At 40.2% G+C, this 22,981-nt stretch overlaps 2 protein-coding genes across 2 annotated transcripts; one reads left to right on the top strand and one right to left on the bottom strand.

The window, feature by feature from the left end:
• The first annotated feature begins 1,098 nt into the window (after positions 1-1,098).
• On the top strand, positions 1,099-13,843 carry snx3 (sorting nexin 3). Its single transcript, XM_054618719.1, has 4 exons — positions 1,099-1,295; positions 9,706-9,801; positions 10,132-10,256; positions 12,963-13,843. The coding sequence occupies exons 1-4, from the start codon at positions 1,134-1,136 to the stop codon at positions 13,066-13,068; spliced, it is 489 nt and encodes a 162-aa protein (XP_054474694.1). The 5' UTR covers positions 1,099-1,133; the 3' UTR covers positions 13,069-13,843.
• Positions 13,844-15,462: 1,619 nt separating this feature from the next.
• Positions 15,463-22,508, bottom strand: nr2e1 (nuclear receptor subfamily 2, group E, member 1). The gene is made up of 10 exons (XM_054618921.1): positions 22,448-22,508; positions 19,667-19,812; positions 18,875-18,962; positions 18,228-18,463; positions 17,647-17,793; positions 17,025-17,121; positions 16,771-16,920; positions 16,509-16,573; positions 16,374-16,423; positions 15,463-15,625 (listed from the first exon to the last, which is right to left on the bottom strand). The coding sequence occupies exons 1-10, from the start codon at positions 22,506-22,508 to the stop codon at positions 15,463-15,465; spliced, it is 1,203 nt and encodes a 400-aa protein (XP_054474896.1).
• Between the last annotated feature and the right edge of the window lie 473 nt (positions 22,509-22,981).

Here is a 22,981-nt window from a genome sequence, read left to right on the forward strand (position 1 = left end):
AAATTCAAGCACGTAAACTATCAGGACTTAATCCGCCATATAATAGCTAAATAAATGACAAACAAATAAAAAACAGTTGTAAAATAACCCATAAATGTGTCGGTTACTTGGAAAATAAATATGTACAGTACCAGTCAAAAGTTTGGACACACTTTCTCATTCAACTACTTTGAAGAATCTAAAATATAAAACATATTCTGGTTTGTTGAGCATTTGTTTGTTTACCACATAATTCCATATGTGTTCCTTCATAGTTTGGATGTCTTCAATATTAATCTACAATGTAGAAAAAAATAAATTAAAAATAAATAAAAACCATTGAATGAGAAGGTGTGTCCAAACTTTTGACTGGTACTGTATTTAGTTAGAAGTTATTTTCTTTATGTGTCACTGTCAATGCTCTCTGGCTCTGACATTTGCAGGTTTTCATTCATTTTTTTATTACAGACAAAAACTACATGCTCAGTACCAGTCAAAAGTTTGGACACACCTTCTCATTCAACTACTTTGAAGAATCTAAAATATAAAACATATTCTGGTTTGTTGAGCATTTGTTTGTTTACCACATAATTCCATATGTGTTCCTTCATAGTTTGGATGTCTTCAATATTAATCTACAATGTAGAAAAAAATAAAAAAAAAAAATAAAAATAAAAACCATTGAATGAGAAGGTGTGTCCAAACTTTTGACTGGTACTGTATATCCTCCAAAATCGTGATTAGGTCCAATGTGCCCGCTCACGGGTTGTAAACAAACCGAGCGGCTGTTGGCCGAGCCGCGTCAGGTGAACCTCAGCTGATCGGAAGTGCAGCACGCTGGACCGCCAAGCTCTCGATAGTCAGACACGGAGCAGTATCGGAAGTAAAGTAATTTGCCTTCAAAATAAAAGTTACTCTTAGGTTTTTTTAGATGTGTTAGCAATTTAATCGCGTGAAAAAGTACATATTTAAATATATAGTATAAGAAAGTACAGACATTTCCCCGATATGATGCAGCTTTTCGTCTTTATTTCTCATAAAGCGGAGATAACATACACCACATGTTTTATTCTGAAGGTGACAAACCGGATGTGAATATTTGTATTGTGGCTAACTTAACGGACAATTCCAGCTGCTCGAAGGACGGGGGAGAAATGGCTGATACCATAGCTGACACAAGAAGGCTCTTCTCTAAGCCTCAGAACTTAAATGACGCTTATGGACCTCCGAGTAATTTTCTAGAGATTGATGTGAGCAACCCTGAGACCATCGGGGTGGGCAGGACCAGATATACCACGTATGAAGTCAGACTGAAGGTGAGCCTGCAGGAGCGAGTGCTAATGACGTTAGCTTCAGGCTAGCTACCTGAGGCACCTAGCGTCTTTTCTGGAGTCAAAGAAAGTGGTGACTTCTTGACATCAGATCCACCGCTGTCAAGAAGACGAGCACACACTAATGACACAGGCATCTACATGTGTAAAAGGTGTATATACAGAGAGTAGGCGTGTGGTGCCAAACGAGCTAGCCAGCGTTAGCAGGCGGGCTAGTAGCTAGCATCTCGTTAAACTAGCTAACACTGGTCTGCTCGCTGACATCAAGCTAACGAGTTGACCTGAGTTACTGCTGTTGTTTCACTTAACCTTTTTAGATACTCGAGATATTTGTACACCAATGTTAACAAGTACAAGTTCCTGCCTATAAAGGGATTCACTGGTAACACACATGTTGTTATCGCTCTGCTAAAGAAGGGGATTTGTTTACATTCGGCTCAAGTGTTTTTCCACAGTGCAGCTGTTTTATCAATCCAGAGAAGTCACAAGGCTTCAAATAAAGGTTATATAACCCATGCAGCAAGCTGAATAAGCGGTGATGAAATGACTCCTCCTAAAAGTTTAACAGTTCAGAGTTGAACTCCAGCCACACCCCATTTTCTGACTGCAAAGAACAGATAAGAGGATTGGTTACACTTATTGACCAGCCTTAAAAGGCCTGTGTGACCAAATGCTCTGCTTGCTCCTTCCATATACATGCACTGATATTATTTTAGTGGAGATGTTGGTAGGTTTCACAATGCTTTAGTTTGTCCTGACTTTACTGGTTAGTCATCAAAAGTCATCCATAGTATCGGGCCAAAGGGGAACATAACTCAGCAAGTCAGCTTTTCTGGAGCTGTAGGCAGGATGTAGTATGCTGCCAGATCCTTCCAGTCAATCCCTACCCCCTCAACACATTTCCTTCCTCCTGCTCTTCTAAAGAATTTGTAGTGGAGAAGAAATAGTTTTCTCCTTAGCTCCTGCCAATCCATAGTTTTGCAGTTTGTCAAGATGTCAATTTAATTCAAAATACCTACATTTCCATGAGGAACTTCATTTGTGCAGTGGACACATAAGACTTGTAAAAACATGTATAACTTGCATAGAAAAAGAAGAGAATACTACCAAACATAAAAAAGCTTTGGATAAAAAAAGTAAGAGTAAGAGTTGGGGGAAGTAATAGTGTTAATTCCTAGGGAGAAGCATGTGGGTTTGAATGCTTGTGTTACGTGTTAGACTATTGGCTAACACTGTCCAGAGGTTTGGCACTATTGAGCAATCAGGGAGGAGACTAGTGGTTAGACAATTTTGTCCATTGGAAAACACAGATCAAAGTATTTTTTGAGTGGTTTCATGTGTCAATGATTATACTGTATAATTGACAGAAAAAAAACTCTCAAGGTCCAGTTACCCACATGTTTCGCAGCTTTTGACATTATCAAACAGTCTCTATCAGCAGATAGGAGTTTGATCAGTTGTCATTGAACTGTAGATGTTCAAACGTAACCCAAATGAACAAGACATCCTGTGTATAGGGCAACGAAAAAGTTTGAACATCCACAGTTCAATGACAACAAGGCAAACTCAGTGTGCTGATGACTACTGTGTCATATGTTTGAAAGCCCCAGAGCAAGGCAACTTTGAGGACCTTGGACTGAGAGTTTTTTTTACCTGCTGTTTCTAAGGCCAATACGAATTGTCAATCTTAAAAAAAGGCATTGTTTCAGTGCTCAGTATATGATAATATGATCAGCTTTAAGAGTCTTTATCCAATAGGTTGCCAACACAAACACACGAGAAACTGGTATTATACTCTTTATAATGGCACCATTTTCAGGACCAAAAAAAAATCAATGACATTAGCACGTTTCATTTTCCATCATATCTGTCACCAAATACAATGCTGCATAAATGAAGCCATTCCAGACTCTACTGTATGCCATTTTAATATGCAGGCTTTATAGAGAGTCTGAAACCGTCAGGCAGTCACTAATTACATCTGATTGCCCAATCTCTTATCTTTAAATTGTCATTTCAGTTGACTGACACCCCTGTGGTTAGTGGCCTGACGTATTTAGATTGGTGAGCAGCTCTAAAGTATTTATAGTTTCGCTTTACCTTAAAGAAATGGGTTGAGGGAAGAGAAGCCGTCTCCAGGCATTAGCGTCGAATATAAGGCTACTGTACTTGATTAGCGTGTAATAATTAGCATATGCGTGTAATCACCATTATTGTGCACCTCATAGCCCTGTGTGACCCTGCTTTGCATAAGACCACAGAAGAAGCGGCGCATCCCTCACTTCTCAACAAACGTGGTGTCAACTTTGCTTTGCATCTCTCCTTCTCCTTTCTTCAGCTTTCTTTAGAAGCATTTTACTCCATCTCCAGCATCTTAAGAGTGTTAGCCACAATGCCTCGGCCTGGAATGCATAGACTATACGCTTTGCTTTTTTTTGGTTTCTATCTTACTTGTAATATTTAGAAACTTTAATTCTATCACATCATTATGCTGGACAGTTTCTGTTTATAACTCGTTCCCTTGTCTCCTGTTCCCACTGCTATCCTGCTATCCACCTCGAAATCGAGAGAGCCCTTGTGGCCGCACTGAGAGAGTCTGCCTAATCCCCTCATTGAGAGAAGAGAAGAATGAAACAGGCCAGGGTGTGGGGGAGCTGGAGTTTATTCCCCATCCTTACCCCCCGCCCCCCACCCATGGGAGGGCAGAAAGCCACCCCCTCACCAGCCTTCATCACATTGCCCACTTATCCCGTTTCACTCCCAGCTGTGTGCAGTCAGTTGCCTAGTACATAATGTGTTACTGAAGCCCCTTTGATAACTATATAAGGTTTAATCTATAGTGGAAACACCAGAGCGGGGGTTTATTCGTGCTATGAAATGATATAAAGTTTGCTTTGACTCTAATTAATGGAATGTCAGCTAATGCATTTGGCTTGTGACTCATTGTCAGCATCTGAATGTTCATCAAGTTAGTGGTAAAACAAACTTTTATAAAGACTGGGTTATCATGTGAGAAACCAACTGGTTGCAGTGGCTGGGAGGCAGGTTACACCGTCACTTGTTGACAATTAGGCCTTCATTTGGTGTCGAGAAATCAATGGGATCAATCTACTTATTTCAGTCAGGTTTTTAAAGAAGCGGAAGCTAAGTTTGTAGTGAAAGGAGGCGGATATCTCCTTTTGCCTGAGCAGACTTGTAATGTCCAGAGTCGTGAAGAAACAATGGATTTTTGTTCTCACCTAAATCCCTTCATTTCAAGCGTAGTTTTTTTAAATGGCTTATAGACCACAGGAAGCCGTAAGGTTTGGCGTTCTTTCTTTTCTGCCTTTTCACATATTTGTCATGTTCCTAATGGAGTTATTCTGCTGAGTCCTATCATATCACTTTAATGTTTTTTGTGGTTTGTGTCTTTGTGGTTTCTGGTTTGAGAGGACCCCCCTAAAGCAGCATACTGTATTTGTTTGGACCCTCAGCAAACAAGGGGTTGGAGTTGGTGTGTGTGTGAGGGGAAGGAGGGGTTGTTGGGTATTATCAAAATTTCTTGTATTTAGTTGGTTCCCATCTCATCCAGAGAGCACATTCAGGGGCGCAAACTTTGGGATCTCACTTTGTTTATGGATAGGAGTACATAAAAGGCCTCTTACGGCTCTGTCGCTCACTCTCACTCAGTCTTCTACCCCTCCTCTTCTCTTCTCCCTTTGCTTCTCCCTCTCTCTTTCTTTCTCTTTTCCATTTGGGCTATGGGGCGGGGGGCCTTTGGTCATTAATAAAATGGGGAGAGATGGGGAGTGGGTGTGTGTGTGGGGGGGCGCTTGTCAGGCACAGTCAAGTGTAATCCAAAGTCTACAGCATCCTCTTCGACAACTATTTTAATGGAAATAGGGAACATATTGTATCAAGGCTACCATATCCTACTTGAAATGACAGTATCAAAAGTGGGAGTTGATACTATGGCAACAAAGCAGCTTTTTGCCAGCTAGGCGAGTCGGAGAGAGGGTAGGCTGTCAGGCCGCAGGGGCCGCCGAGCGAGTGAACGAGTGAGAGTGTACATGGAGAGGCGAGAGCAAAAGACCAAGCCCCAACGCTTTTGTTCCCTGTCTTTTCTTTTTTTTCTTTTTTGGAATATGATGCAATGAGACGGTATTATGTTGCCATTTTTTATGCTATTATTCTGAAAGGAGAGTATATGGGAGGGATAAGAAGAGGGCATGGGGGAGGTTTAGGATGCACACACTCAAACTTGACTTAATCCATCCTGCTAAAAGCTAATGCATGGTGGCCTTGAACTGTTCTCTCAGGAGATGAGTGATCTTTGTCCCATCTCTCCCCTCTTTCTGTCTTGCTGTTTTTTAAGGGTTCTGCCTCTTTTCAACCCATTTTCAATGAGCCTAAGGTATTGTATCCCACACATTATGAATCGCATGCTCTCCCTATGGAGCGTAGATTTTTACCTTGTACACTCCTAATGGAAAGTGAAGCTAGAAGGTTTATTTTGAAAGATGTACATGTAGCTTTATTGTCCTTTTTTAATAAAAAAAACAAAAAAAAACCTGCTTATAACATGACCATTAATTCATTATTTGTTTTTTTTGTCTTTCTCTAAGTTTGCATTTTTTTTTTTGTCCCTTCAGCTAACTTATTGTCTTTCACTGTCCTGACCTTCCTCTTTTATGTTTTATTCTCTCCCGTAGAAAGTGATAGAGGCAAAGTGTGCCTTTTTAGACAATTAAATAAATGCTAAGACCCGCTGGAGGTGGGCTGGTTCCACCTCCCAATCAGTGCAGGGGCCAGTAAATTGAGACACCCGGGCCCTAACCTTTCACCAGCCATGAAGAAAAAAGATGCCAGGGAAACCTTATCTTTGACTTGTAGAGCTCTCACGCACCGCCTCTTCCTCTTTGTGTGTGTGTGTGTGTGTGTGTGTGTGTGTGTGTGTGTGTGTGTGTGTGTGTGTGTGTGTGTGTGTGTGTGTGTGTGTGTGTGTGTGTGTGTGTGTGTGTGTGTGTGTGTGTGTGTGTGTGTGTGTGTGAGAGAAAGAGTGTGTGAGACCTCTCATTTTTCAGTTCTGTCATTTTCATTCCTCCCCTTGTCCTGCGAGGCCAATCTCTTAATCACAGGGTTTGAGAGGGCGAGAGGATTGAAAGGCCAGGTGACTTTCTTTCCTTACACTCTCACTGCTAGCTTCATTGTGTGGAGGCGACTAGTCCGTGTTCGACTGTGTGTGCATAAACAGGCTTGAATGCCATGGGCTATTATATTTACATTGTTAACTGTGTGACTGGTCAAACCTCAAACTTAACACCTGTGCGTGCATTCTTCATGTACGTGAGTGTGTGCTTGCGCGTGGTTAAGTGTTTTCTGTGTGCACATGATGGGATTAGAGTCACGGCGGTGGCAGATTACCTGTAACTGTGATCTGTTGTGGTGGGGATTAACTTTGCGGCGCTCCATGCTGTGAGGTAACATGACGCAGCGGGGACAGGCCACGGTGAGAGGAGAGTGGAGTTAATGCTAGAGCACCGGGGTGATAAAGCTAAGATTATCCACTTCTCCTGTGACCTGAGAAAGAGAAGGAGTGAGGGGCGCATTGACAACTTCACCTGAGGAGAACTTGAAATAAGTGGGGAAAGGGAGGTTTTCAGGGCTGGTGAGTCACATGAAAACACGGTGGGAAAGATGCAAAATTCACAAAAAGATACCAGATACTAAATGGTTTTTTGGGGGGGGGGGGGAGAATAGCCACGAGGCTGGTGGTGGTCGTTAAAAACAGAGCTTGTGTCACAGGGTCGGAGTGAAACAGTAAGCACTGAAGTTAGGGCCTAATTAACTAAAGAGTTTGGAAAGCAGATTTTGAAATCAGGTGGTATCACATACAAGGGAAACATAATTATCAGCTTTCAAATCACAACCACACAAAGCAAAATAGAAATAACGACTTATTCCTGTGCGAACTACATTTCATTTAGAGTGTTCACACTCTAACACCTCTTTCTCTGTCAAACTAAATCTCATAGAAACACCATGTACAATATTTAAAATAAATACATATTTGATGTACACAGTTAGAGAGTTATCTTTTAAACAAACCTCTACACACCTGAATCTAACTGTTAGTGAAGTCAGTGTATGAACAGTCTGCTGTTTGAAAAAAACGATCTCAAACAGTCTATGTGCTAATCCAATCCCTAATTATGTCGTTATCTAAAGTAAAAGTAATGCTGCCACTTTATTAGGAACACCCAGCTTATAATATCGCAATAATACAACAGGCCTGCAATAAATCCAAACTTTTATAAAGGTTGTAATAATAGCAGTAGTAGAAGGATGTAGTTTGTGGTACTGTTGAACTTTACATTTTACAGAGAGGTGTGTCTGTTATTGAGCCTATTCTCATTGACTAAATGGAGTGGACAAAATAATAGAAACACCTGTCGAAACAACGCAATGCAATTTTAGACACCACAAACTAAATCCTCCAAATTATATTTATCGCAGGACTGTTGCACTGCATTAGTTTTAGCAAGGCTTTTATAATAGTGTGGCACCTGTGACATAAACCAGGATTATCTTTCAATGAATTAAGATTTGTTTTACAGTCAAACATTTAATCAGTCGGTTGTAAGGCAGCTCTCATTGTCGTTACCTAAAATTTTGCAAACGAGTTTGCTCTTTCCAACCAAATCTGGGTAGGATCCATAATTTTTGACTGAAGAGAGGACGGAGCAAAGAGGGAAGAAAACAAATGCCTGCATTTTCCCCCATTGAAACACCACAAGAGGAGTCTCAAGGGCAGAAAAAATCTGACTTATTATCACAGAGCAAGGGAAATAAAGAGGAAAAAGACTGAATGGGAGAGACCATGAGAGTGAAAAGACCACTCCTGCTCTCCCTCCTCCTCAATTAGTCCTGCACAGACCAGATGAAGCTCCCAACCCCTTCTAGTTTTTCTGCTCTTCCTTTATGACCACGTACACCCCCCTCCCCTCTCTCTTTTGTTCAGCCATTTACTCAGCCTTCTAGTTAACTCCACTCCTTTACTGCACACAGTCAGTCGTCTGCTCATCGATCAGTCTGCAGCTCACACTGTATTCATGCTGCACCTACTTGCTCAATTGCTTTGCTCTTGTGATTCCTCCTTCCATGAATTCTGACCTTCTGTGAATGTGGCCTGCCAATGAAATGCTCATTCACTCTCCCCCCCCTTGTTTGTGCATTGTCATACGATGGCCATGTGCTGTCAGGACTGTTGAAGAGGTTTGGCATTGTGCTGTAATGTGCTGTTTGCTCAATGTTCTGTCAATGTCGAAACATCTTGCCCTTCTAATATGAAATTCACTTTCAAGTGCTTGTCAACAGCAGTTTAGAATTATACACACATCTGCGCTTTGGTGTACAAGAATGAAAATGGCAAAAAAATTGGAGTGCGATAAACCTTGGTGAGCAAAACATAAGGGAAATTTTCAATATTTGGTATATTGTGTCTTTTTACTTTTACTCGACATCAGGATTGAGAAAATGGAAGCAACTGATGTTTAAAAAATGACCTCAACAATGAAGGGATAAAGAAATATATATATATATATATATATATATATATATATATATATATATATATATATATATATATATATATGTGTGTGTGTATGTATGTGTGTGTTTTTTGTTCATCATAGAAGCAAATAATTGTTTCAGCTCTAAAGGAAAGTAGTGTGGCAAGGAAAAACTATTTATACTGTACATATATAGCTAGATGCTGAAACATTTGTTGATGATTCGTTAATGAACATAAAAGTTAAAGCAGCAATTTTATTAATTGATTATTGGACCAAAGAGAAATGTTTTACTTCCCTCTGTGTTACCGGAGCTCCTTGCTCACTGCGATGTGACACGTTTCGCTTGAATCAGCAATGTTCCCTGTAATTTATCAAGCACAAATGCCCCAAAACTTTCTGGTTTCTCTTTGTTATATCATTGTGAATGTCTGGTCAGACAAAACAAGGAAACATTATTTAATGTCTTAGGATGAAACAATTAATATTTAAGCCCTAGTAGGTCTATTGCAGCCATACGTACACTACAGCAGATTTTAAAAAGTGTGTACACACACTCCATGTTCCTGAATGGGATTTAAAGCACTGGATAAATGTGAGGTCCCAGAAATTAAGACCATCTCTGTCATTTCTTGTTAATGGTTAAAGGAGAGTTAATCCGTAAATCCTGGCAACACTTAAAAGAGACAGCTATTTAACAATTTGCCAACCGTGTGTGTGTGTGTGTGTGTGTGTGTGTGTGTGTGTGTGTGTGTGTGTGTGTGTGTGTGTGTGTGTGTGTGTGTGTGTGTGTGTGTGTGTGTGTGTGTGTGTGTGTGTGTGTGTGTGTGTGTGTGTGTCCACAGACCAACCTACCCATCTTCAAGCTGAAGGAGTCTAGTGTACGGAGGCGGTACAGCGACTTTGAGTGGCTCAGAGCGGAGCTGGAGAGGGAGAGCAAGGTGAGCCATTGAGGTGAACTCAACACAAAGGCTCTTGAGTAGTTGGCCTATCAAATCAGCATATGACGTTGATCACATGTGCAATGTTTTTGGATGGGAGAGAAAGTTGTTAAAAGATTTTTGCTAGTTTGTTAAAGATCTAAATTGGCTCCGTGTTCTTTGTCCTGTCTGATTTTTAAGACTCAGAAATGGCTCATAAAAATGTTCTCACAAGATTATTTCAGTCCATGATCATCATTCAAAACGTTTTACTCTGTTGATTGTACTATATCATCATTAATAAGTAATATATGCCTTGTATGATTTTCTGTGGATGGTCTTTTATCGCAGGTGGTCGTCCCACCTCTCCCAGGAAAAGCTCTTTTCCGGCAGCTTCCGTTTCGAGGGGATGATGGGATATTTGACGACTCTTTCATAGAAGAGAGGCGACAGTCTCTGGAGCAGTTTCTCAACAAGTAAGCCTTTCCACATCTTCACAGTCTTCCTCCGTTCCTCCACTACTTTGCCATGAGTTTTTAATTGAATCTTCTTTTATTACATTTTTTTTTTTCCTTTTGTAGCTGCAGTTGTTTTGCAGCTCTTGCCTTAGTGAGCTATTCTTTTTTTACTCTCAAGGACAATGAAACACTTGCAATAAGTGGATTCAACTTTTTCACTTCTCTCCACATTGTTAACAAACTGAACCGGTCTTTTTCCTCACTATCCTCCTTAATTCTCTTTTATAATTACCTTGCAAAGGACAAGAACAACCAAAGAGGACTCAAGTGTGCACCCCCACAACATAATTTTTCCCACATTTGTTTTATTGTTGATGTGTAATTTATGATAATTGCAGCTCAAATTACAGCGCGTGGTTCCGTTGGATCGCGTGTGTACCTCTGCTTATTTTTGATCCAGTATGTCCTCATTTTCAGCTGCGGAACAATAAAAGTTACAGTGTGATTGTAATTATTTGCTTTGATTGCAGACTTGGCCATTATCTCTGTTTCATGTGCAAATGCATCAATGTTTCCTTTTGGAATATTAAGTGCTCAAAGACAGTTGAGGAAATTAAAATCCATAAATATGTTTTTTAAAGAAGATGAGAATGCTTTAGTAATTAAGGCCCCCCTCTCCTTGTTTCCTATGAATGAAACACTGCTGTTGATCATATCATTGTTCAGACTTAATACTGCCCGATGTGGCTGGCAGCTTTGTTTAATCTGTGATTGAGAGCATTGTGAAGAGGAAATCTTTTGGAATGGTAAACATGATTGTCGCTGTGAAACAAGTGAGAGGGAGGAGAGGCGATAACCATCAGTTTTTGATTAGGCTAGTCAAACATAATTCATGCTTCAGGTACGGAACAACAACTTACATCCCCACTTCAAAAAGCAAGCAGTGCCTTGACATTTTAACATGCTTCAGCTGAACCTTGTCCTCAATGTCAACGTCTCCATTTCCAAAACCCATTAAACAGGGTATGTCGGGGAGCAGGTACGATCTCTGCAGTGATTGTCCTGCTATTAGACCTGTCAATGCTTCCCCTCGGCCGCTTAATTGTCTAAAATATTTCCCGTTACAGGTTAAGATGGATGCATGTGTACAATGTCATCTTGTTGATCTGTTCTGAGAAATTTACCGTTTGGAAAAAATTGGATGTTTTTAGGGTCTCAGGTGCACTGGCTTGTTCTCGTTAAGCTACTTTTGCGTCATCTGAAGGGACATTCAGGGAGGTATAATGTCAAAGTGGCTTTAACAGAGGAAAACAGTCCCAATAAAGTATTTTCAAGATTTCGTGATAACATACAGCTGTAATGAAGAGGTTAGAAAGTGCAGATTAACTTAGGTAAGTCATAGGATAATAAAGGTAGATGTGTGGGGGGAAAAAAACATTCACCAAAGCCTCATGAAAAACTTACCTTAAGTTATGTGTATGACTTTGACACAAGTGAAATCTACAGTTCGGGCCCTGTACTGCTTATCAGTATGTTTGGTCAAAGTTTTCAAAATGTCAGTGAAACTATTCACCAGTGACACGGTGGTTCAGACCATCATTCAGGCTTTATCACCATTAACTAGACTGTAATCACAACTGTAATCACAACATCCCCTGTCCAACTAGAGACCTTTTATAGCTCTGTCCTAAATCCATTCTAAAAACCAACACTTTTGAGTTTTTCCTGTCTAGTAGTTGTTAATGTTATTATCGAGACACTAGAGTAACGCCAGGATATAAGAGGAATGACGAGCAACAAAGGTCCAGTATGCCCAAAACCCTTTATTTTTGACTGTGACGTTATTCTCCCACAATGCTTTTGCACAAAGGAAATGGAGATAATTAAAGATAATAGCTGATGCTGGTTGTTGTTGGTGAAACAGCACGAGCAGTTTAGAAAATAGAAATAACTATTTCAGTTTTGGAGGAACATTAATTGGCAGTATCATTTACGAAAAATAATGTTCATGTATTGTATAATAAAACTGCAAATGCAATACTATCAACAATTACCATGTAGTATGGAATCAGGACACGGTGTATATCTACACTGTCAGCGATCAAATAAAGGCAAAAAGGACCAAAAAAACACGATTTTCTTCAAAGTGGGCTACCGTTTTTAATCTTTTTAAGGGTGGGAGCTTATAATAGCATCATTTTTGAGATATTTTTTTCTTTATATGACAGGATGAAACTAGGCATAAATTAGAACTTGTGTCAGAGCAACATGCAGTTAGGTGTATTTATTGTGTCATGTAGATATGAAACATTGGTAAATGTTTGAGATGGTTGTTTCATTGTGCAGCTTTTGGCAAGCAAATCAGTCTGTTTTTTTTTCTAATTCAAGCTTTTTTGTGCTTTGAGTGCATGTGAGCGTGTCTCACTGGCAAGCTGAAGCCCCCCCCCCAACTCACTCTGCACTGCCCTTATACAGCAGTTACAGCTGATAAAGCAGGAGCTACCAACTGTTGTTTACACTGTTAGCTACGCTAATACCATTAGCTACTAGTTGAATCTATGCTCTGATTTTCGAATCCAGCAGTCCAATGCCCCCAGTTGATCTCTGCCTGTTCTGCTCGTTCATGTGTGTCCAAAGGAACATTCGTGTCTCCATGTCACCAAGCCTCGTCCCTGAACTTCTCACTCAGGTTTCCAACCTGCCTTTTTCTCTTGTGTGTTTCAGAGTGGCAGGTCACCCTCTAGCTCAGAACGAACGATGCCTGCACATGTTTCTACAGGACGAGTCTTTGGACAAGAACTACACCCCATCCAAAATCAGACAAGCCTGAAAGAAAATAAAGATGGCTCTGCTTGGCCTGGTCTGACTCGGCCCTGCTCAGTCCAGCTTGGCCCGACAACCCAAAGCTCTCTTCACTGCTTCAGGTTTCTCTCAGACAATAAACATTGCAATGCCAACTTCCCCTTTCCGCGCCCTCCAAAGTAATATTGTTCACTTCCTTCAGTTTAATTAGTGACCCTTATCAATGTTTGTTTTCACTTTCTAATTGGAGTCAAGAATGTTCGACACATAACTGTGGTTGACAGTAATTTATAGTAATTTCTTTTTATGTCTGGAAATGCCACTTACATGGACAAATTATGTATTTATCATTTAACTATGTCTTGAATATATTCATTTATATCGTAACATTTAATGAGCGTTCTATGTATGCAAAGCTCTTGAGTAAAACCCACAGAGTTTCCAATCTCGAATATATATATCTATATATATATAGATAGATATATATATATATTCAATACTGGCATGTTGGGCACCATAATTACCAACTTAACACACACACACACACACACACACACAAGCACATATATTTGATGGGCCTTGATTTTCAAATCACACTAAGTTGATCCTCTCTTAAAAAGGAAGCATGTGTGTATATCGACCAGCACCTGCCCAGTTATCACAATGATTTTCTAATACGAAAGAAGTAATTTACACAGAGGGAACTGCAGTATTTCTACTGGCTATATGCATTTTGAGATTTGTATACTGCTGTGCCATTTTTGTTTATTTTGAAGATTTTCCAATAAAATAGGTGAAATGTCTCCATGCATAATTACATTTGTTGATTTGGACTGTTGACCTTTCAAACAAGCAAGCTTGCCACAACTATTACAGCTAACCCCAAATGTATTATTACAATACTTATTCAATAAATACATAATCTGTCATTTTCATCACAAAAAAGTTGAGGCATATTGCCACTAGGAGTTTATTTTAAACTGTCCTGAGTGTTCATTTAGAATAGAGTAGGCTACTTCTAAAGGGGAATCAGTAACCGATTATAATAAGGGTGCAACACATGCATAGGTAATCCCTAAGTAATGAATGACTCTTGATCATTTAATGCATGGATTAATTCAAGATGTGTCATGATCAAGTCAGACTTTGAGGATAATAAATAGTAATTGTTAATGTTAAATTAACTTGAATCCAGAGGGCCTTTCTGAACGCAAAAAAATACTTGTTCTGTACTTCATACTCATACTTTTGGTGAATGAACATTAACTATTTACACTTGGTTATCACTTTATTTGTGTTAATGTTACTTGGTTCCAGCTAATTTGGTGGCATAAATTAATGTAGCAACAAATTTTAAAAGGACAATCCTTAGTTGCATAAACTCATAGTGCCTTGATCATTTCTTATACATGATATATCTCACATTGAATCATCATCCATTCATTATCAGCTACACATGCATGTGTTTTTTTACTCTTCCAATATAGTGTTACTAGGATTTTTTGGGAAATGTACATTACATTGATAACCACATTTAGATCTGAGAAGAACATCACCATCATTGACCATTATGTTTCAGCTGGTTAGTTTTATATCTAGGTTATTTGAAAGCAGTTTAATTCAGTGTCTTTTATTCTCTCAGTTACAACTCTAAATAGTTATAACTCCAAATATTTACAACAGAATAAAAACATCACAGGCCACAAAACATTTCCAAGTGCTGAATATTTTTATCCAGTGTTAGTGCCTAACTTCACAAAAGTCGACCTAAAACAGCCTCAAACAGGACGCACCAACACAAACATGACAGTTACCACTTAAATACAAACACCATCTTCAGATGAATGTAGTTTTACAGTCAGGAGGCAATGCAAGCATATCCTTTAAAAGTACCCCTAATTCTTCACAGAGTTCGACCTCTTCCTCTTTGCCCCGTGCGTTTGGTTTCAGCACCAGATCGAGGGACAGCGATTCACATCCTCCATTACGCATGCGTCATCGGTTTTTTCCCGTTTGTTTTTTTTGTGTTTTTTTTTTGGTTTCCTCCATTGGGATTGATCACAGCAATAAAAGACTGAATTGGTCGTCAAGCTCATTGGTCTCACAGAAACTCGAAAAACTTCTTAATATATAACATTTCTTTGACAAACATACTTGGCAGATGCTCTCCAGAGTCTTCAGGCGATATTTAAACACTGTGCCCACACCAGTATCACACAGGCCATCCTAATGAAAGTTACAGGCTATTCTTTAACTAGAGCAACTGTTAACAGGCTACTTGGTGAATCCCGGCTGTGTTGCAGTCAGAGCCTATAGGCTTCTTCCCCACGGTTACACCTGTTGTGATTTGACATTCTGTCCACTGCTGTGTGGGTCTCTGGGGGCCTTCAGCTCAAGTCCTTTTTTCCCAGATGCCGAGAATTCATATATCGCTGGACTTGTACATGTCGGAGAGGAGCCTGGTGATGGGCACGTTGCCGATGGTCTTCTTGAAGAACACCTCCTCTATGGTGGACGGGCCCACCGAGCGGAGCGCCGGCAGGAGCAGGAGCAGCTTTCCGAAGCGACACGGCTGAGTCGGGTATCTGGAAAAACAACACACCACTGAGGGTCAACAAAACAGCCTCTCTCTCTCTCTCTCTCTCTCTCTCTCTCTCTCTCTCTCTCTCTCTCTCTCTCTCTCCGGTTCTATGTGCACAGTCTGTGACAAAGCATATCCAATTAACGCACACCTGTGATACAAATAGCTGCTAATTAAAAAACGAGGTTCAGCCATCGCACCTGTGCGCAATTACACTGGCTTATTGCCTTATTAGCTTTATAATGAATCTGGCTGCTAATACCCGCAGGAGACGGTTAAACATGGGCGTGAGACGTGATGGAGAGAGAGTGAATGGGTTCTCCTACCTGGTGTGTATGTAACTGTGGAGAGAGAGTGAATGGGTTCTCCTACCTGGTGTGTATGTAACTGTTGAGAGTGAGTGAATGGGTTCTCCTACCTGGTGTGTATGTAACTGTGTGAGTAACTGTTGAGAGTGAGTGAATGGGTTCTCCTACCTGGTGTGTATGTAACTGTGGAGAGAGAGTGAATGGGTTCTCCTACCTGGTGTGTATGTAACTGTGGAGAGTGAGTGAATGGGTTCTCCTACCTGGTGTGTATGTAACTGTTGAGAGTGAGTGAATGGGTTCTCCTACCTGGTGTGTATGTAACTGTTGAGAGTGAGTGAATGGGTTCTCCTACCTGGTGTGTATGTAACTGTTGAGAGAGAGTGAATGGGTTCTCCTACCTGGTGTGTATGTAACTGTTGAGAGAGAGTGAATGGGTTCTCCTACCTGGTGTGTATGTAACTGTTGAGAGTGAGTGAATGAATGTAACTGTTGTTCTCCTACCTGGTGTATGTAACTGTTGAGAGAGATGTAACTGTTGAGAGTGAGTGAATGGGTTCTCCTACCTGGTGTGTATGTAACTTGTAGTGCAGCAATGGCGCTGGCGTTGCGGAAACCTCTTAACTCAGTGTTGCCATGCGTCGGAACTATAAGACAGAGGAAGGGTTTCAGATTTCAATTAGGTGTCATATTACAGGAATAGTGACATGCATTCATTGGTAAAAAAGAAATGTAGGTCTTATTCTCCAGAAATGAGTTTAGGCTGCAGAAGCTTCAGGGCACTTTAGGTGATTTAAATGATAAAAAAAAATGTAAATTAGCCATTAAAACAAGCAGCACTCACCGGCTTTAAATGTCACGATACATTTCAAACAGGCGAACTCTGTTGCATCGAGACGCATCTGTCTGAATCTGGTGACCACCTCCTGAAGTGCTTGTATCTCAGACATGATCTTATTCATCCGCTGAGACTCTGTGTTTTCGGTGTTCATTCCTGCGAATAAATATGAAGACAAATGTCATTATGCAGGACGACATTATAATCATCCACTGACTGATTGTGTCAGTCTGTAGTCAGATAAGCCATCTGTTACGTACCAGAAACAGCAAGAAGAGTAGAAGAGTCCACCGGGATGGCCCATTGCGCAATGCCCAGAACAAACAGCTCCCTCCAAGCGTCCTCCAACAGAATCAGCTGCAAAGAGGCATAGTTGTGTTAAACTTCACACCACGATGGAGAGATTGATTGATTGATTGATTGATTGATTGATTGATTGATTGATTGATTGATTGATTGATTGATTGATTGATTGATTGATTGATTGATTGATTGATTGATTGATTGATTGATTGATTGATTGATTGATGCACTTATGACTTCTGGTGACTAGTAGTTCTCTTGAATACCTATGTTGAATACACTTACTGTAAGTCGCTTTGGATAAAAGCGTCTGCTAAATGACTGTAATGTAATGTAATTGATTGATTGATTGATTGATTGATTGATTGATTGATTGATTGATTGATTGATTGATTGGATTTACAGCCTTTTTTTTTTTTAATCTTGTAAGGTACCAATGCGATAGTAGTGGATATTTGCTTCTATTGCGCATAGGAAAGTTCGTTTGGTAATGCTCGTGAAAGCCCCAGCTTTTTAACATCATTTGAAGTAAGATGATTAAACTGAAATATATTAAAACAATATGTTGGATAACCTTACCTGGTCGGATAAAGGGAGGGTGGAGAATGCGGGGACACTCTTGGCCCACTTGATGCTCATGAAGAGGAGGCGCGCCGCGGACTCGCACACAGACTCGGTCGCCACCTCGTAGAGGTACATGGGAGTGCCGCTGACTTCATGGGGATACTGGAAGCAGTGAAAGAGACTGTCATCACCATCATGTATCAGTTCATGTTACAGTGAAACACAGTTCACAGAGTTGTTAACAACAAAGGTCAAATTCCAAGCCCCAGCACCTTATTAGTGTTACTTATTAGAGGTGGATTTACTGTAAGAAATAGGCGGATTTGCTGCTTAATCGGGACAAGAATTTCAACTTCTAACCCTTAAGGAGAAAACTGTAATCCTATAATACATATATACACTGAGTATCAGCATCCATTAAGGTAATTGTATATTCTGCTAATTCAAAAAAATGTCATTAAATGCTATAAATGTCAAGTTAAAAACTACAGATTGATGGTAACAAATTATTTGGAGGTAGAAAACCAATTTATAAGATAAGAAGAACGTATAGCTATTTAATGCTGGAAGAAAAGAAAGAAACATACAAAATATACCTTCGGGGTTGGCTGTGCCAGACCCACGATGGCCTGTCTCTCCGGTGTGGTGGCCACTGCGCTCATCTCCAGGTTGTGAGGCTCCAGTTGCGTCACCGTGGTGAAGAAGGGAGGGCCGGCCAGAGAGGATCCCGGGAAATGGGTCGACGACCCATTGACCTCTTTGTGGCCTCGGAAATAGAGGGCGACTTGTTTGCGGATGGTGGACGTCCGGGGACCCCTCTCGTGCTGGACGGCTGTGAAACGAGACAGCGAGGACAGAGTGAAGGAATGACCTCTGCTGGAGTGACTGGTTTGTTTTCAGTTGATACATATGTTCATAGACTATAGTCACTAGTTTATTTTAATGAAGTAAAGATAACAGTTCCTGAAATTAATGAGTCAAAGTTCATATTTCTTTCGTGTGAAAGAAACAAATAATTGTCTATAATAAGATATACTCTATAAATGCTCCCACAGAGTGTAATGACATCCAGTTTAAAACAACATGAAAAGATAAAGTAACCTTGTTATCAACCTGTTACTTTTTTCAGCCCTCATAAATAGCATTAATACACTTTTCCATCCGGATTTCCCCCCCTTCCAAAACAAGCGCCACTGCATGGTGTGTATGTGGTCAAAGTGATAATTCAATTAAACCCATTTACCGTCTTTATTCATGTTCACTTCTAGACACTTTTTCAAACGGCACGCTCGGCACTGGTTCCTGTGAGTTTTGTCCACGGGACAGCCACCCTGTAGAGAGAGAGAGAGAGAGAGAGAGAAAGAGAAACAGCCATCAGTTGAATTTCTCTCATCCAGCACGACCGAAGGCTTCTTGCTATTATCTTCCTGGGAGGCCAGTCTCAGGTGAGAGATCGTGCTATTATCTTGTCGTTATCGACCTGCTCCTCGTCCCGGAGGATAATACTCTATCCCGCCCTCTGCTGCCTAAAGCCTCGCCTTCGAGTCATCCCATTAGATTGGATTACACCTGGTATGTTATAGCAGCGTGGTGTTTAGCTTCAATACTAAATGGTCCAGGCATGACACAATTAGGCTCATCAGGTGAGATTTAACACGACGCTAGAAGGAAAAACAAATAGAAGCTGTGCGTAAAATGCGTAAAGCTGATGTATTTTGGATGAGGAACAGGAACGTCATGCCACTTAAATCCTGCTTCTAATAACAATGAGAATACAAATCTATCTTTATACAAGTAGATTACTGATAAAATATCACTGACTGAATTATTAGCCGAAGATCACTACAATTTCCTGTTATTGCTTGTATCTCTGCAACTTGCTTATTTCTCCCCAACATAAAGCATAACGACATGATCTAAAATATACTAACTTTCAGAGTTTGCACCTTTGCCACACAGACCTGTGTGGAAAAGAGGTTAACGCAGCCTATGTGAGTTAAATTAGGAGAAATAAGAAATAAGGAGGAGGCCTAACCTGAGAGCCAGATTTACAGACGTACGTCCTGTTTCTGCGGATGCTCCTCTTGAAGAATCCCGAGCAGCCGTCGCAGGCGTAAACACCGTAGTGTTTCCCCGAGCTGCGGTCTCCACACACTTTGCATGGGATGTCCAGAATCCGACCTGGAAAAGGCCCACATTTCCATTAAAATACCATTCAAATATATTTACTCAGCTTCCATTTAAATTAATAAAATGTCATGTCGAACTGTGCTTATTGCTTATAGAGAATATTGAACATCTGGATAAATTGCAACAACAATTTCCAAAGTTGATACAAAACTTGAGAAAGCGGTTGCTACACTGAGTTGTGTAAATCAGAAAAGTTAGTCCAGCTGCTTAAATTGGCAATGTGGACGAACAGTATTTAGACGTTTTAAACGGTGGAGCTATGGACAAATTGTCCTACAAATTACTTGTTTTTGTCCGACAACCCCACAAAACACACATAATCACACACACACACACACACACACACACACACACACACACACACACACACACACACACACACACACACACACACACTGGACAGCGAGCATGGGAATTCACGGCGCACATTTGAAGAATAAAGTCCGGTGGGAAGCGTCATATCTGAGCTCTCTAAAACAATGGCCTGAGGGCGCACAATGGAGACATTAGGGGAAAGTGTTAACTTAATGATTTTCCCCCATTGAACCTCGTCTGACTGCCTGGATCTCGACAAGCTGCCAACTCCCCTTCATAATGGGACTCGACAGCTGCTTTATCCCGCAGGTCTATAGGCCCCGGGATTAGGGAGTGACACTGCACCATGAGAATAATGCGCACCAACTCGTTTCACCAACTCAAATGAAGTGTATGTAAATCGACCCCGGTGTAGATGAAAAAATGTGATTTTTTTGTGTTAAGATTTTGTATTCAAATCTACTAAAAAGAAGTATATTTGTATGTAAATGAGAGAGTCTTTTTTATTCTGGAGGGAAAAGCCGTCTATGTAATTACACTGACGTTTTGCCACCTGCTCATTGATTCACCAGTGACCCGTCAAAAAGGGTAGCATGGGAATAACTACTGAGCAGAAAAAACAATGACTTCAGGAGGAGAGTTATAAGGCTTCAATTGCCAGATTATTAAGAATCAGAAGGCCGTGTTGGCTATTTAACTGTTGGCTACAACCGTGTAATTGCAATAAAATGGAGAGAACATACTTTTATGTGGCGTTTATGTCTTGAAAGAGTTCATTTGGCCTGTTAAAAGTCATCTTCTCATCACGGGAGTAATTATACAAAATCTAACTGCTGTAGGTTATAATAAATTATATCCCCACTTTTAGTTGTCTATAGGCCAAGTGGAATCCATCATTTTTTGAATGAAAAATAAAAATGTTGACTGTAGTTTTTGGAGTAAATTACAGATTAACAGATATTTCATGAACCCAAAGTCAAGTTCATTTGCGCAACCCCCAAAATAAAAAAGTTTTGAGCATATTTAAATTGAAGATGAACGAACGTGCCCCAAATCTCCCAAAGATAAACTCATTTTTTTAAATTTTATTTAAACTGTAGATTGCTGAGAATCAATTAAATAAAATGACGCATAATTGTGTTGTGAAGGGGGGACATGTATTTAATTTCCCGCTGTGGGGGTCCAATTCGTCTCCATTGTGTTGAGTAATTGCTAGAAGATATATGGCATATTCTATTAACGTAATCACCATCAAGGCCAAAAGAACTGGGAATAAAGTTTGCAGGAAATGTTTTTACTGACCACCCATAAAGTGGGCATGAGAACCGAGGTGACAGTATCGTAATGTTCTTTTTTTATTGTGATTTTAAACATGTTTTTTATTATCAATAAAATCTGAATACGTTTAAGCATTTGCAGGATAAAAACAACAGAAGCAACAGTTTGACGTGAATAACACGTGTGAACAAGGTAAACGATAGTGAAAGAAACACACAAATGTACAATTAATAGAAATGCCCTCTCTTTTTAAACACAACAATAATCTTTACTTTAGGCCTATATTATAATCTAACTGCGATTTAATTTTAGGGTTATTGTCAGGCCTAATAGAGAGATAACTGCAAATGTTCAAACATATTCAATTTAATCTCAAACCTTAAACCACTAGAAAATATTCTATACCACAGGAAAAATACTCAACAATTTTATTCAAAACCACTGAACTCATTTTGAATTAATATATAAATTAGTTTTTTTTAGTTTTTTAGTTTTGTTTTTTTTACAGTAGGACAGAAATGCACGGTAGCAGAGAGATAAGCACTGTTAATTAATTCATCTAAAATAGCAAACCATCAATGCAGTACGCGAATAATCTATAATACAAACTTTAAAACCGTATATTATCATTGATACAATATCTCGCTCTATACTCTTTTACAGAAGTTGCTGAAAATGAAGTTTCAAGCAACAAGTGACATCTGGACGCAGGAGGAATATTCTCAGGAGGGGAATCATTTATTTTCCTTTTGAAAAAAACTTTGGTCAACTTAATTGAAAGTATGTTTACGACATAAGAAATGTCAAACTGAGGCCGCTTTAAGTGTCGGCCATGGACACAAGTTTACAGCCAACTGTGTGAGTGGACTCGGCTATTCCCCGGATCTACTCACGTTTCTGTGAGGAGAGAGGAGCGAACCGCAGTCAGTGGGCAGCATGCTTTATGTTCATGTTTTACAGTTCATGTCAGAGAAAGTCCCATTACAGAGACCTTGTACTCAGTATCAGCATCAGGAAAGAGAAGCACACTTACTTGATTTGACATTCAGAATATCCAGACAGCCACTTGTTGAGCCGGCGGGTTTGCTCATCATGGACACTCGACTTAATAACAAAGTTGAGAATGAAAATTGTCCTTTTTTTTTTCTTCTTTCTCTTCTGACAAAAAAACAAACAAACAATCAAACTCTTTCCTTCACGTCTTTACCAGCGGCTATGAGATCGGCGAGTCAAAGTCCCGAGTTGCCCAACTTGACAGAGTAGATCTCCGACCGACGAGCAACAATTAAGACACACACTTGCACATTGTATCGGACAAGCTTCGCCTCCGGTTGTGCAGGGTCCCTGTACGGGAGGAGAACCGGACTCTAGAGAGCGGTGAACGGCGACAGCAGCTCTCCAGCCGGTGCATAAAGTTGGAGTTGGAAAAACGTAGCCTGGAGCTCATCCGACGGCGTCAAACCCGGTGTGGAAAGAGAGAAAAACAATCTAATTTCGGATATTCTGACAGGTGCAAGCTTGTTCAAACCAGTAGCCTACGCGATGTGACTTTGTGGTGCGAGATCCT

The sequence above is a fragment of the Anoplopoma fimbria genome, chromosome 18 (assembly GCF_027596085.1).
Source record: "Anoplopoma fimbria isolate UVic2021 breed Golden Eagle Sablefish chromosome 18, Afim_UVic_2022, whole genome shotgun sequence".
Classification (NCBI taxonomy): domain Eukaryota; kingdom Metazoa; phylum Chordata; class Actinopteri; order Perciformes; family Anoplopomatidae; genus Anoplopoma; species Anoplopoma fimbria.

Coding starts and splice junctions, on each gene's coding strand:
- nr2e1 (XM_054618921.1), bottom strand. CDS start 22,508: ATGATGAGCAAACCCGCCGGCTCAACAAGTGGCTGTCTGGATATTCTG. Junction 17,122..17,646: donor CCCTCCCTTTATCCGACCAG/GTAAGGTTATCC, acceptor GCCTCTTTGCAG/CTGATTCTGTTGGAGGACGC. Junction 16,574..16,770: donor TATCGTGACATTTAAAGCCG/GTGAGTGCTGCT, acceptor TCTGTCTTATAG/TTCCGACGCATGGCAACACT.
- snx3 (XM_054618719.1), top strand. CDS start 1,134: ATGGCTGATACCATAGCTGACACAAGAAGGCTCTTCTCTAAGCCTCAG. Junction 9,802..10,131: donor AGCTGGAGAGGGAGAGCAAG/GTGAGCCATTGA, acceptor CTTTTATCGCAG/GTGGTCGTCCCACCTCTCCC. Junction 10,257..12,962: donor CTGGAGCAGTTTCTCAACAA/GTAAGCCTTTCC, acceptor TGTGTGTTTCAG/AGTGGCAGGTCACCCTCTAG.